At 36.5% G+C, this 15,976-nt stretch overlaps 1 protein-coding gene and 1 long non-coding RNA gene across 2 annotated transcripts in view; both read left to right on the forward strand.

Moving 5' to 3' along the window:
• Nucleotides 1–2,710: 2,710 nt before the first annotated feature.
• On the forward strand, nucleotides 2,711–3,709 carry LOC132124084 (uncharacterized). Its single transcript, XR_009426714.1, has 3 exons — nucleotides 2,711–2,851; nucleotides 3,020–3,137; nucleotides 3,291–3,709. It is a non-coding gene; the product is annotated as an uncharacterized LOC132124084 (long non-coding RNA).
• A 10,119-nt stretch (nucleotides 3,710–13,828) lies between these two features.
• Nucleotides 13,829–15,976, forward strand: part of LOC132124140 (ephrin type-A receptor 3-like) — a 62,013-nt gene continuing 59,865 nt past the window's right edge. Inside the window, exon 1 of the mRNA XM_059534993.1 lies at nucleotides 13,829–14,066. Coding sequence (XP_059390976.1) covers nucleotides 13,979–14,066 — 88 coding nt within the window. The 5' untranslated portion in view covers nucleotides 13,829–13,978. The remainder of the gene's footprint in view (nucleotides 14,067–15,976) is intronic.

Below are 15,976 nucleotides of genomic sequence, written 5' to 3' on the forward strand. Positions count from 1 at the left end.
CCACCAAATTTCTTTAATTATGCTACCCATCTCCCACAGTAAAGAGACTTTCACACAGACACATAAACACAACAGAACCTTTTATTAAAATAGGTTAATAGATTAGTTTGCAGCTGAAAAATGAAATTACATTTCTCAGTACTGTTTGCTTTTTTGAAGCAGTTCATCTTACAGCTTCATGTCCAACATTATTGAGAGTGCACAGACTCAAGTAATTCATCTCTTTCATAAGTATTTTAAGGACAAAAATCTGACAAATGTGTTGATGTGTGGTATAACCGTTAAATAAACGGACTCCGGTCCGTTTAATTATTGGACAATGGGTCAAAGGTAGTAATGCAGCCACGACTTGAAGTTTTATTATGTGTCTTTAATGTTTAGGAATAAGTTTATTTTCAACTGAATCATTCCTGACTTTTGCCTAATGTCTCTATGGCAAGGCTGCAACCGTGTCTTGAATGCTAGGGGTCCAATTTGTTTTATGAAGTACAGGTGCTGGTCATATAATTAGAATATCATCAAAAAGTTTATTTATTTCACTAATTCCATTCAAAAGGTTTAACTTTTATATTATATTCATTCATTACACAGAGACTGATATATTTCAAATATTTATTTATTTTACTTTTGATGATTATAACAGACAACTAAGGAAAATCCCAAATTCAGTATCTCAGAAAATTAGTATATTACTTAAGACCAATACAAAAAAAGAATTTTTAGAAATCTTGGCCAACTAAAAAGTATGAACATGAAAAGTATGAGCATGTACAGCACTGGGGCTCCTTTTGCCTTAATTACTTCAGCAATGTGGCGTGGCATGGAGTCGATCAGTCTGTGGCACTGCTCAGGTGTTATGAGAGCCCAGGTTGCTCTGATAGTGGCCTTCAGCTCTTCTGCATTGTTGTGTCTGGCCTATCTCATCTTCCTCTTTACAATACCCCATAGATTTTTTCCATAGTCCTGTTGGAAAATTAAATCTGCATCTCCATAAAATTGGTCAGCTGCAGGAAGCATGAAGTGCTCTAAAACTTCCTGGTATACGGCTGCATTGACCTTGGACCTCAGAAAACACAGTGGACCAACACCAGCAGATGACATGGCTCCCCAAACCATCACTGACTGTGGAAACTTTACACTGGACCTCAAGCAACATGGATTGTGTGCCTCTCCTCTCTTCCTCCAGACTCTGGGACCCTGATTTCCAGAGGAAATGCAAAATTTACTTTCATCAGAGAACATAACTTTGGACCACTCAGCAGCAGTCCAGTTCTTTTTGTCTTTAGATGCTTCTGACGCTGTCTGTTGTTCAAGAGTGACCTGACACAAGGAATGCGACAGCTGAAACCCATGTCTTGCATACGTCTGTGTGTAGTGGTTCTTGAAGCACTGACTCCAGCTGCAGTCCACTCTTTGTGAATCTCCCCCACATTTTTGAATGGGTTTTGTTTCACAATCCTCTCCAGGGTGTGTGGTTATCCCTATTGCTTGTACAGCTTTTTCTACTACATCTTTTCCTTCCCTTCGCCTCTCTATTAATGTGCTTGGACACAGAGCTCTGTGAACAGCCAGCTTCTTTTGCAATGACCTTTTGTGTCTTGCCCTCCTTGTGCAACGTGTCAATGGTTGTCTTTTGGACAGCTGTCAAGTCAGCAGTCTTCCCCATGAATGTGTAGACTGAGAGACCATTTAAAGGCCTTTGCAGGTGTTTTGAGTTAATTAGTTGATTAGAGTGTGGCACCAGGTGTCTTCAATATTGAACCTTTTCACAATATAAAATTTTTTTGAGATACTCAATTTGGGATTTTCCTTAGTTGTCAGTTATAATCATCAAAATGAAAAGAAATAAACATTTGAAATATATCAGTCTGTGTGTAATGAAAGAATATAATAAACAAGTTTCACTTTTTTGAATGGAATTAGTGAAATCAACTTTTTGATGATATTCTAATTATATGACCAGCACCTGTATAAAGGATTAGAACAATGAAAGAAATTATTGGTCTAATTTAAATCTAATTTCAGGGAAGTAATCATTTTGAAATATTTGCAAAAAATATTTTGAAATATTCTCACATTCACTCAAATTTTGTATTTAGTTAGGAATTGCACGAATCGTGTAAATGATAACCCACATTATTTTACATTTATAATGCTGAAATTTGAAGAAAAAACTTGAGTAGTTTACATTTCTGGATATTACATTTCTATTGTTCAACAGATGTTAAATATTAAAAGTTTTGCTGCTTCCTTCTAACCTCACTCTCGTCTCTTTTAACGTTAAACTGTACTGGAATTTGTGAATTTAGACAGCTAAGGCAGATAGCCTAAAATATAGCTTGATGTGATGACCATTTCTAGGAGGGATTTCAGAGTCTGTGTCTGGTGATTATGGCCCTGCTCTCTGGATTTTCTTCTGATCATGAAGCAACATGGTGAAGCATTACATCTGTAACATAAGTTGTAGGCACTCTCACGTGTCATAAAAGTAGTTTTGTTTTATAGTTGGGTATGTATTCTTGCAATGCAACTCCATTCATCTACAGTAGCTACCCATGCTGTGGCGAGTTGTGTGGGTGAAAGACCAAACCGACAGCTCATCACTAGCATCTTTTTCCACTCATCAGATAGTGGCTCATTCGAAAACGTTCTTTCACACACATACACTTTACCCATTTTGGAGGTTGAGGTTTGTGTGTATGTGTGCACAAAAGAGCAGAGGAATTGAAAGTGTGAAATATTAAAGTTGTGTAAGGAGTAGTTCAGTCAGTTTCTGTCTGCACAGCCATCATGAGGTCGCTCGTCTGTCTTCCTTTCTGCCTGGTGATGTTTCTGTTCTGTCTCATTGCAGGTGAGTCTCAATTTAACTTTTGTTACTCATTCCTGATTCCTGGAAAGGGTTAAAGTGTTGTCAATTTGAATGCTTGAATAAATCAAAGTTAAATTTGTTGAAATCTCTTTTTAGGAAGTTCTGAAACAGTTTAATGTTTCAACTGCAGTGTCTTTTTTTGTCATGCAGAAACAAGTCAACGTCCTTCAACCTGCTGTTTGCAGACGAGCAAAAAAAGAATACCCATAAACAGAGTGTTGAGTTATACAGTGCAGGAAGCAGGAGTTTGCCATATCAGCGCAATTGTGTAAGTCATCAGATTCTCATACTAAATGACCTTTAGTCATAGTTGTTTGTCATAAATTTCAAGATGTTGTAAAACCAAAGTCAACAGTGCTTTAAACAGTAATTAACACTAAACATGGAATTTTAATTTTAATTTTTTTGTTTTTCTTTGTAGCTTGTGCACTTTAAGACAGACAATTAGGTGTATTGATCCAGACTCGGAGTGGATCACAGATCTTATGAGAACAGTGGACCAGAAAAACGGACAAAACAAAAATCCTATTTGCCGAGCCAAATTGCCAAAAGACAGAAGAAAAAATAACAGAGGAAAGATACGCAGACAGAAGAATCAAAAGAAAATATAATACAATTTTTGTCAACGTTTATAATACATTGTTTGACATGTCCCAACTGACATAAACCTGAATTGATGTCAAAATAAGTATTACTTTTTTTTTTATGCTGACATCTCTTTTGTAATAAATTTATTTTGCTTTGCAAATTTTATAATCTCTTATCAAGAATGTGTTTTTGTATTTTATGATAAAAAAAATGTCATGTTGCAAAATAAACAAGATTTTTTAAATAAAGAAAGAGTTAACTGAATAAATAAAAGATGTATATTTATGATAATATTATATTTCAAATAATATATCAAATGTCGTAATATGAATGAGCAGATCTTTTAACCACAAAGCCACAGCTTCAGTCTGTTTCATGAACACCTGATACTCTCTTTTTCAATATGCAGTAATCAAATCCTATTAAGAGAGATTCAGATAAAGTAAAAAGAGGTATCTGTATCTATAATCTAAAACACAGTATGCATCCAGGCATTTAGTTACTGTCAGGTTCTTGTAAATCCTGAACTTGGTGCTTGCTTTTATGAAATGTTGTTTAATATTGACCACCAGGTGGAGATGTATGACAGAGGATACAAACCCCCCATAACTGGAGTCTTGGTATTTAGTGTTAAAAATCCTGCTATGTTTGCAGCAAGTCAAATCTCTTAAGTTCACTTACAGCTCACAAATAATAATAATAATGGTAAGTACTCACAGTTTGTCCAGCTGTATGCCTGATTTTAAATGGTTTCACTTCTCTTGTGAGAAATGCCTTTTATAAAATTGAAGGAAATAAACTATGGACATTCTATGAAATAATTACAATATTTTAATGCACTGATGTAAGTAACAACACCTAATATTTACTTTATACAGTTTTCATTTCTAGAAATAGACATAAAATAGCTTTTATGTAACATCCCCTTGAGACGGGCTTCTGGGCAGATGTCTTTCTGGACAGGAACTTAAGGCTTGACATGGTTTCTGCTTTTGGTTTGTGGTGAGTTTCTTTATGACTGTGAGCACTTCTCAGCTTAATGCACAACTTTCTAACACTTTTTCTTAGCTTGTTTTTCTGTCCAGTTGCTTGTCTTTAAATGTCCTTCAGTCATGCGAAATTGTGGGCTTGTTATGGAAGTAGTGTGTAGGATGTGTGGATGTGAGCGTATGTAGGAGAGAGGCCGGGTGAAATTAGACACCTTCTGCTTCGCTCTGCTCTCATCAGAGTGTGTGTAATGCAGTGGAAAACACACCTGCTCCCTGTCAGAGGGGCAACATGGACGCCACACTTACGACGCAGCAGATTCGTGATAGACTCCATTGGAAACAAACACACATTTGTTTTACAAAAGATTTATCATAATGTAAAATGTACCAGAAAGACTTGACAGAATAAGAGAATGCTCAAATAAACAAAGAGCTAAAATGGATGGCATCACTTAAAATAAAAAATTTAGCTTGATAACACCAATAATTAAGATATGAATAAGTTACCACAGTAACACCATGGTTTTTGGATCCAACCATGATTATATTACTTATATATGAAGTACCATGAGTGAATATGGTAATCCTGCAGTACCATGTTGCATTACTACCACATGCCACCAGTTCTTTCAGTGTAATTATTATTATTATTATTATTTCTGAAGAAATTAATCTTACATTCAGCAAAGTCACACAGTGATAAAGGCATTCAGATTGTAAAAAAAAAAATCTGGTTAATGCTTTTAATAAATTCCATTAATTAAAATTAAAACAAATTATTATGGTACCCCCCACTCCATCCAAAAAAGTAAGTTGTATAATCAACAACACTGATAATAATAAGAAATGTTTCTTAATCAGCATATTACAATGATTTATGATAGGTCATGTGACAATGAGGAATGGAGAAATGACTGCTGAAAATCAGCTTTGTCATCACAGAAATATATTTCCATATACAGTATTCAGATAGAAAACAGTTATTGTAAATTGTAATAATATTTTTAATATTACTCTTTTTACTTTATTTTGATCAAATAAAGGCAGCATTTTTAGCACAAGAGACTTCTTTGAAAATCATAACAATCAAACTTTTGAACAGTAATTTATATATTACCGTTTAATGGGTATTGAAACATCCTAGAAGCAAGATTTACCTGTATTCATTTTAACTGTAATTATAATATTTTATATGATATTAAAATAAATTAGAATAATAATTTAATGAAATATTACACACTCTCTCTCTCTCTCTCTCTTTTCTTTTTCTAAACATAAATATAAAAAACAATCATGTTTTCTTCCTCTTCCTTCCTTCCTTTTTTTTTTTTTTAATGACATACACTAAGAAAATAGATTTTGTGCATTTCACCACTAGACGGACACAGGCTGACTTTGTCCCTTCTGACATCTCAGGCTCTGGAGAGCCGGTGTTATCAGGGCAAGTTATTAATATCGACTATGTACTTTAGATCAATACAGAGACCTTTCACACAGACCACAGCTATAATACAGCACAGATGAGGCTGCAACATCATTCTCTCTCAGGACACTCAGGTCGAACATAGAGACTTAGAGGCGTCTGCGCTCTGTTCGACTGGACATCCACGTCTCATAAATGTCCTGGAGCTAACATTAGCCTTACTTAGACATCTTTATAAATAAAACACAGCACAGGTTTTATTCCAAAACAGCAGCATATTTTCTGCCTGAAAGGCCTCTTTAGACAACATTTTGGTGTGATTACAGTACAAAAGACTACAAAATTTAATCAAACTTCAGGGTCTGATTCACATCCTGGTGTCTTTTTTGTTCCTTTCATTCTCTTGATTCCTCTTCCCGAGGCTGGCCTTAAGAGGCTGCGCAGAAGAGATAGGAGTCTGGAGTTTGCTTTAGGGATTTTCCTGTGTTTTAAATAGAGAGGTTAACTGGGGTCATGGCGGGCCAGTGATTTTTTAGGGCAGAAAACGCAGCTGTGTGCTTCTGATTAGGAAATTTGGTGTGGATTTGAGGCTCCGTCACAGGACCCGGTGTGTTTAGGAAGAGATGGGGTTAATAAAGTCAACATATGGCTTAAAACATTGTCATCCCGATAGAGAGAGGAAGAGAGAGGTCAAATAATGTGTTAAAGATAAGACTTCATTTCACTAGATCCAATAAGAGCAGTGTAAATGCAACAGAAATATCTGCCATGCAAGGCAATATATCTAATCCAATTGCAGCAGCAATAAAAATATGATGTTCACAGTCCAGACGTATGCATTCTTAAAATATCCCTCGTTCTCTTGTGTATCTTGAATCACTGTAGTCCAAAAGCCTGAAGTTGCATAACTCTGAAGGAAAACCCTGCATCTTGACCTACTTAAAGACACTGTAAAAACTGCCTGGTACCTTTTTAATGTCGTCCCGCTCTGTAGCTGAATGCATGCTGTAAATCTTATCACTAAATATTGATTAAATTAAGTAGAGCAGCTGTTTGATAATGAGATCTCAAATAATTACAAAGACTAATCCGCACCAGAGCATTACGGATTGATCCGTTTCTCTGCCTCGAAATGGAGAGAAGCGGGATTCTTGTTCGGTACGTCTTTGACAGGGACGATGGAAGCAGAAACCCAATGAACCCGAGTGATGTGCAACATCACAGAGCCGACACTGAAAAAACATTCTCTCTTGATAATTACATAACCACGTCAGAGGGACGGGAGTCTTTTCTCTCCTCTGTGATCTAAGAGAGACACCAGTGCCCTCTAAAGCATTGCAGAAGAAGACATATCCAGAGACATTACAAAATAAACAACTCTGACAAGGTTTTGTTCTTCCAGGGTGTGTTGTGTAAGTGTCTGAGGAAGCACAACAGAGAGGAAAAAGTGATGGAGATACTGGGAAATGGTTTTGTTAACGTTTTAGGTGTTTTTAAAGAGGTTCGTATTATTAATACAAAGTTGAATTGTTTTCTTTTTTAATAGTTCAGTACATATTAGTAATACTTCCCGGAAATATGCTCTTTCAACAATGTCTGTCAGCTGTTCTTACATACACCATGATGCATTTATAATATAACATTTATTTGAATTAATTATCGAGAGAGGGAGAGAGAGAGAGAGAAAGACTTCAAACAAAAATATTTTATTGAAACCCATTAAAATGCTAATCCTGCTGCAAATAATAGTGAAAAATCAAAACAAACCCAGTATATACTGGCTTCATTGTTGTTGTTTTTAATTCCCTTAGTAATTTAATTATTCATTTTTTCAATTACTGCTGGCCTGTATTTTTTTTTAAACGCCATTAAAAAATTACATCATAAAAAATCATTCAGACTTTACCTTGCACCTAGCAACCACACAAAACACCCTAACAACCACACGCTAAAACTATTTAAAATACCTTATCAACCACATAGCAACACTCTAGAAAATGATTAAAACATTAAAATTAAGTTTTGGGCTAGTGTAGCTTTAAACATCCGTCCATATTTAAGAGCCACAAAATAAAATAAAAAAGTAGAGACGAAAGTCCTTTATTTATAGATTTCACTTTCATTTCCTGTTTCTTTCTAATTCAGATTCTCACAGTGTGACAGATAGTAAGCCACTCATTTATTCAGCCATACAATATCAACGATGCTTCAGGTAGTGCCAAGGAATGAAATAAACAGAGCACTGAACTTTACTCAGGCATGTTGCCTCACATTGTCTGCATTCACCGAACTCTCACTGTGTTGGGCCAGTTTTTTAGCTGTAAAAGACTCTAAACTAGTTGTCAACAAGACTTTTTTTTTAACTCACTATATACTTTACTAGAAGTAGCCTAGTGCATGCTCAATGTAACTTTACCACATAAGAAAAACCTTAGCAACTTCTAGAAACCTGCAGCAGACATGCAAGCAGTCCTTTTTCTTTCTTTGCACCAGACACTTTTATAGAGCTGCACAAAACCAAACAAAAACAAAAAAGCGCTTTTGTGCTGGCTTGTGGTGCATCAGGGACTGCATGCTGGCTGATTGACAGGGGTCCAGGCTCCACCCACCAGAGGTGAGCAGGAGTGTGGGAAGAGGCAAGTGCACAATGCTTGCTCTCCAGAGGGGCGGGAGGGACCTAAGACTCGGCCCCCGCTCCATGGCAGACAGGGCAAGGCTCTCTTTCAGTAGACAGAGCCCTAGGGTCAGTATATGGGGCCCAAAGCAGCAGATCTGTGTGGAGTGTCACGGCCCTCGTTTAACCTGTCCCAGATGGCTCTGTTCTGTGGACAACACACATCAGCCTGGATAGTTAAGCCTAGGAGTTGCCAAGTTCAAAGAATAAGTTCACGAAAATAATGTAGAAGTGGACTAAATTTGTGTGTATGTAATGGATGACATTACTAACTACAGTCATTGTCACGTAATTTGGAATCAGACTATTTGTGAGTAACCTGCCCACTGTGCCAAGTATATACATTATACATCTATAATAAAGTATATATGCAATTTATTATTTATTAAGATGAATCATATTTAACAATACTTTAACAATCTTTCTTTGAGATATTTAAAACGTTAAAATCTTCAGTGAAACCAGCTCATAGTCCAAGTGTGGGGGGCTTAGAGAAGGATAAAGGCTTTTTCTAAGAATGTATTCATCACAATTAAGCCACTGAAACCAATTCAGAAGTATTTTTCTCCATATTAAATGCTCTTCCCATATATAGCAGCAGCAGGGTTCTGGAGATCCAGAGGGGCCCCTTCTCAAAGTTCAAGAGCTCTGTTGCAACCCCCCTGCTATTCCCATCCACCATGGTTACACATACATGATAGACAAATATGAAAGCATGTGGCTCTCGGCTGAAGCTGAAATGATCATTCGTGCTCTGTCTGGCCTCTGGAGTTTGCCAGCGAGCCTCATTTGGTTCAAGCTATCTGTGCTAAACAACAGGAGGTCTTAGGTTAAAGGTTGATATGTATTTGTCAGCCTTGTTACACCTGTCAAAGTCCCTCTCTCTTTAATAATAAGAGCGGGCGTGAGGATCTCGGATCTGCCACAGCTGTTGGATTCTCTGGCTGATGGGTAAAGATTCTCACTCCTCTGTGCTAAACAATCAAACAGGTTTATGTTGGGGATGTGGTGCAGCGGGAGACAATGTGGAAAACACGTCGTGACCACAACTTCCCCAAACAGGATGGTTCATCTGACAAGTCACTAATGCATGCAGCGGGGTTATTTAAAAAATTCAGCATGCCTTTAAATATTTTTAAGTAAAGGGATACGACATTCAAAGAGAAATGAAAGAAGAAAATAAAAATCTGTCATAATTTATTCACCTTTATGTTGTTTTGGACTTTTTAGGCTTAAAATAGTTCCTGTAATTATCCCTGTTTTCTGGTTAATTCATAACAGAAATTACAATGTTTGAGTCAGTGGTTCAAAAAACAGTATAAATGATTTGTTCACAAATTGGACTTATTTGGTTCTTGGGTTCAACTCTGAATACTTAAAAAGGAAACTCCTATGAATTTTAAATTAGGGATATACAATATTTAAAAGAGAAAAAAATATATATTTATTCAACTTTATGTTGTTTTAGAGCTTTTGCACTTAAAATTGTGCAAAACCAACATGAAAGCATAAAATGATCCATATAAAATATAGGTCAATTCATGGTAGAAATTGCAATGTTTGATTTGTGTATGAACAGTTCTTGTGAGCCAAATTTGTCAATGAATCAAATTTTGTTAGCGATATGGTTTACATACAAAACCAATATGAATGATTTGTTCACAAATTGGAATCATTTGGTTCTCGGATTCAACTTATTGACTCGATCCAATTACAGGGTTCTCGAAAACATGGAAATGGAAAACTTAGTAAGTTTAGAGTAGGGAGATACAACATTTAAAGAGATATTTTACTAAAAAAGGAATGTTCTGTCATTATTTATTTAACTTTATGTTGTTTTGGAGCTTTCATACTTAGAATAATGCAAAATCACCATGAAAATATCAGACAATTCAGACTAAATGTAAGTCAGTTCATGACAGATATTGCCATATTTTCCTATTTCATTCGTAAATGAACTATTTTATGAGTCAGATCTGGTCAATGGATCTTTTAATAGAGTTCACAAAAATAGTATGAATGACTTGTTCACAAATCTGACTCATTTGGTTCTCAGGTTCCACTCATTAAATAAATCTAGTCACAGTGGTTCTTGGAAAAGGAAAACCTTTGGAATTTTGCAGTTTAGAGATACTATATTTAAATATGTTCAAAAAGAAATCTGTAAGTCAATAAACAGTTTACAGTTTACATAAAAAAATCATCATTTACTCACCTTTATGTTGTTTTGAGGCTTTCAAGCTTAAAAGTATAAAAAAACCTTTATAAATGTATCATATTAAATGTAAAATGTAAATCGATTTATGACAAAAATTGCAATGTTCAATGTTGCAACTATTCTTGTGAGTATTGAGTGGTTCTTGTGTGCATTCATTCGATCCAGTCACAGTGGTTCTTAAATACATGAAAAAGGATAATTATGAGTGAATAATTTGGTCTTTTTCTCACTTATCACCACTGTATATGGAATCAAAAGACTTTTATTACACCTTCATGGTGGTTTTACATGCTTTATGAGGATTACAATCTTCATTCTCCATTCAGTGTAAATGCATGGAACAGCATAATATATATATATAGGTCCTTCTAAAAAAATTAGCATATTGTGATAAAGTTCATTATTTTCCATAATGTAATGATAAAAATTAAACTTTCATATATTTTAGATTCATTGCACACCAACTGAAATATTTCAGGTCTTTTATTGTTTTAATACTGACGATTTTGGCATACAGCTCATGAAAACCCAAAATTCCTATCTCAAAAAATTAGCATATTTCATCCGACCAATAAAAGAAAAGTGTTTTAAATACAAAGAAAGTCAACCTTCAAATAATTATGTTCAGTTATGCACTCAATACTTGGTCGGGAATCATTTTGCAGAAATGACTGCTTCAATGCGGCGTGGCATGGAGGCAATCAGCCTGTGGCACTGCTGAGGTGTTATGGAGGCCCAGGATGCTTCGATAGCGGCCTTAAGCTCATCCAGAGTGTTGGGTCTTGCGTCTCTCAACTTTCTCTTCACAATATCCCACAGATTCTCTATGGGGTTCAGGTCAGGAGAGTTGGCAGGCCAATTGAGCACAGTAATACCATGGTCAGTAAACCATTTACCAGTGGTTTTGGCACTGTGAGCAGCTGCCAGGTCGTGCTGAAAAACGAAATCTTCATCTCCATAAAGCTTTTCAGCAGATGGAAGCATGAAGTGCTTCAAAATCTCCTGATAGCTAGCTGCATTGACCCTGCCCTTGATAAAACACAGTGGACCAACACCAGCAGCTGACATGGCACCCTAGACCATCACTGACTGTGATGTTGACACTGGACTTCAGGCATTTTGGCATTCCTTATCCCCAGTCTTCCTCCAGACTCTGGCACCTTGATTTCCGAATGACATGCAAAATTTGCTTTCATGCGAAAAAAGTACTTTGGACCACTGAGCAACAGTTCAGTGCTGCTTCTCTGTAGCCCAAAGTGGCTTGACCTGGGGAATGCGGCACCTGTAGCCCATTTCCTGCACACGCCTGTGCACGGTGGCTCTGGATGTTTCTACTCCAGACTCAGTCCACTGCTTCCGCAGGTCCCCCAAGGTCTGGAATCGGTCCTTCTCCACAATCTTCCTCAGGGTCCGGTCACCTCTTCTCGTTGTGCAGCGTTTTTTGCCACACTTTTTCCTTCCCACAGACTTCCCACTGAGGTGCCTTGATACAGCACTCTGGGAACAGCCTATTCGTTCAGAAATTTCTTTCTGTGTCTTACCCTCTCGCTTGAGGGTGTCAATGATGGCCTTCTGGACAGCAGTCAGGTCGGCAGTCTTACCCATGATTGCGGTTTTGAGTAATGAACCAGGCTGGGAGTTTTTAAAAGCCTCAGGAATCTTTTGCAGGTGTTTAGAGTTAATTAGTTGATTCAGATGATTAGGTTAATAGTTCGTTTAGAGAACCTTTTCATGATATGCTAATTTTTTGAGATAGGAATTTTGGGTTTTCATGAGCTGTATGCCAAAATCATCAGTATTAAAACAATAAAAGACCTGAAATATTTCAGTTGGTGTGCAATGAATCTAAAATATATGAAAGTTTAATTTTTATCATTACATTATGGAAAATAATGAACTTTATTACAATATGCTAATTTTTTGAGAAGGACCTGTATATATATATATATATATATATATATATATATATATATATATATATATATATATATATATATATATATATTTTTTTTTTTTTTTTTTTTTTTTTTTTTTTTTACACAAAAGAAAGAGTCTGAAACAGCATGAAAGTGAATAAATGAACTATTTCTATAATTTAACTTTAAAAGAAAAATAAAAGTGTGCAAGGAAGGTTTGTTTTTGTGGAAACTTTCAAATGTAGCTTCTTGGTGGCTGCATGCATGTTTTTTCCCAGACTTTCCTGCATGTCACCAAAAAGTGTGATAGACATCAAGAGAAGAACAGAGAAATGCGGATAAAAAGACAATGGCACTAAAAAACCTCACTGCATTTATTTTTTTAGCTCTGGTGTCTACAGGCTTGTCTGAGCCATTATAAACACCCCCGCCACTCCTCCACACACCCTGGGCAGTGAGCCTGATTGTCTGTCAGCTATTGTTGGAGAGGGCTTACATAGAAGAGACATCTCATTTACACTTCCTGCCATCACATTCAACCACATGAAATGTGATCTAATTTTTTTTGCTAGGTGACAGAGCTTATGAGGGCTCCTGCGTGGGAGAAACCAGCTGGCAGAGGGGGAAATATGGTGGCCTTTTTCCAAGAGCAGTGAGAGTATTGATTTGACCTTCATCTTTAAATTCCAAACATTGGGGTTTTGGGCTCTCTTGTGTTGGTTCACTTTGCGTCCCCATTCCTATGATATGACAAGGTCAGGTGAATGTGGCGGCAAGTTGCCGCAGCAGGGCAGTAAAGTGACTTTGACCCTCTGATCTAAATATCCATAAGCAATCTATCTATCTATCTATCTGAACTGAACCCAGGCAGCAGCAATCATCTCTCTCTCTCTATCTATCTATCTATCTATCTATCTATCTATCTATCTATCTATCTATCTATCTATCTATCTATCTATCTATCTATCTATCTATCTATCTATCTATCTATCTATCCAAACTGAATAAAACCGACAGTAACTAGCACTTTTTACGCAATTTTCATCTAAAATAAGTCCTCTAGCAATACGCGCTCACCCAAGCCTACTTTGACGCCACGGTCACACGCGTGACGCCCCCTTCATGCAGCTTGTTGTGGCCAGAGAGTGCAGCTCGCGCCAGTGTCGGATCCTCGTTCAAACAGGCGCGCTGTTTCCTCTCCAGCTCAGCTCAGCTCAGTTCAGTTCAGTTCTCCAGCGCAGCCACCGGCTCACCAGCCCAAGTTTACGCACAGGGATGCGAGCGCGTGGAGCCGCCTGAAAATGGCTCTCTGTAGGATTTACTTTATCCTTGCTCATTTTCATATATTTGTGTTGTGTCAAGCCTTGAGGAATTATCCAGATAATGAAGGTAAGGCATACAGTCGTTTTCGTATTTGTGCGCTTGGGATGTTCTTGGATTTTATTGGACTTTGTCAATGAATCATAAACGAATCAAGGGGAATTCATGTACATTCGATATTAATGTACAAATATGATCTAATGCTACCCAAAAGTAAATTTTTTTAGGACTTTGATTTTGTAGTCTGTTTTTGAAAACCATCATGAGCGGTTGACACAGGTGATGCATAGCCGTGTTGTTTATATAATGGATATGCACAAATAATGTTTAATAGAAGACAATTCAGAAACTAAATCAAGCTGTATTTATATGTTGTGGTTTGATGCGTTTTTACGGTTTGGACAGGCAATGCCAGCAGTGACAAATGGATGTGAGACACTCATTTGCTTAATTAAACAATTAATTTGTAGCTATCAGAGAGAGCTGTTTCCACAGACACTTAGTATTCTAACTTATCCAGACCTACATATCATAGCCTATACATTGACCCATGAGTGCAATCTAACTTCTTTGAAACTGCTCTGCGAGTGAGGGATATGAATAAAAATTTAAATTTCAAGTGAACCAGTGATTATTTATAGACCTTTGTGATTTAGAAATCTCTATTGTCGTTTTAAATAACTTAAACAGATAAATATCACACATTTTCAGACTATATGTTCAAAGATGCAGGATGTCAGTTTACAGCAATCCACACTGACTTATTTCACTCCGAGCCTTCAAAAATCAGACAATAAATTAACCTCACTGGATTAAAATGGGTTTACTTCTCATTGTTATGAGATTAGGATTAAGACACCCATTGTGCTGTTGTCAGAAGGAAGGTTCAATGGTGGGTTTAATACACATTTAGGTGGAATCTATCAGATAGGATTTTGTGCAGAGCATTTAGGCATGATGTCTTTGGCTGACTGGAGGCTTTGCAAAATTAAAATACACTTTGCTGGGCTTTGACAGTGGGAGTCAAGTCTAAATTTTGGGTGTTCTTTGGCACTTCATCGATTTAGCACATCTCAATAATCATTATATTTAAGTAAATCTTTTAGCTTCACATATGGTTGTCATTATGCTGGTGTAAAATACAGCTGTTATAGAGGTGTGCACTTCCTCTAACTACCAGCTGGTGGTATCCCTGAGGTGACTTTTTCAACATGTTTCTGAATGTTTGTGTTGTGAGCAGATCTACATCTGTGTTTGTGTGGCAACGAACTGTTTATTAACTTCTTGTTCTGGAGTTTTTGTCTTGTAAGCATTTTCTGCACTAAGGATGGTAGACAGGTCCCATATCGACATATGCTTGATATCTGTCTTCTGGATGAACTAAAACACAGCACATATTTAATGTTAATGACTAAATTGTTTTTTTCATTCAGGGTCCAAAAGACTGACTTCCTCAGCACATTTTCTGTTTTTGGAAGACATTACTGCAGTGCTTGGATATTTACACCCCTCTGGAGATAATAAAGACCAAGATGTTGCAGAAACTTTTTTTAAGTTGCTAAAAAAAAAACTTAATTCTTACAAGCTCAAGCTTAACCCATGTAGTAAAAAACTGTTGATTGATACCGTGGTTCTTGACTAGCTGGTTAAAGACCAAAAATGGGTCACTGATCTGATAAATAAATAAATGATATGCTGTAAACTAATTATATATAACTGAGCATAGTTTGGATAGAAAAATAAATTAATTGACACTTAGTAGATGCTAGCCAAATTAGATCGCCTAAAATCTGAATTACTGGCAACAGTGTGAAACCATCAAAATAAATACATTTGGAACCTAAATATGTTCATATTTTTGCTTCTTGTTAGGCTTAGGCAGTTTATTGTGATATTAAGAGACATTATTACATAAACGGCAAACAATTTTGGTGCATTTTTGGGCCATTTAACTGTAAAATCTGGATCTCCAAACCACT

The sequence above is a fragment of the Carassius carassius genome, chromosome 42 (assembly GCF_963082965.1).
Source record: "Carassius carassius chromosome 42, fCarCar2.1, whole genome shotgun sequence".
NCBI lineage: Eukaryota > Metazoa > Chordata > Actinopteri > Cypriniformes > Cyprinidae > Carassius > Carassius carassius.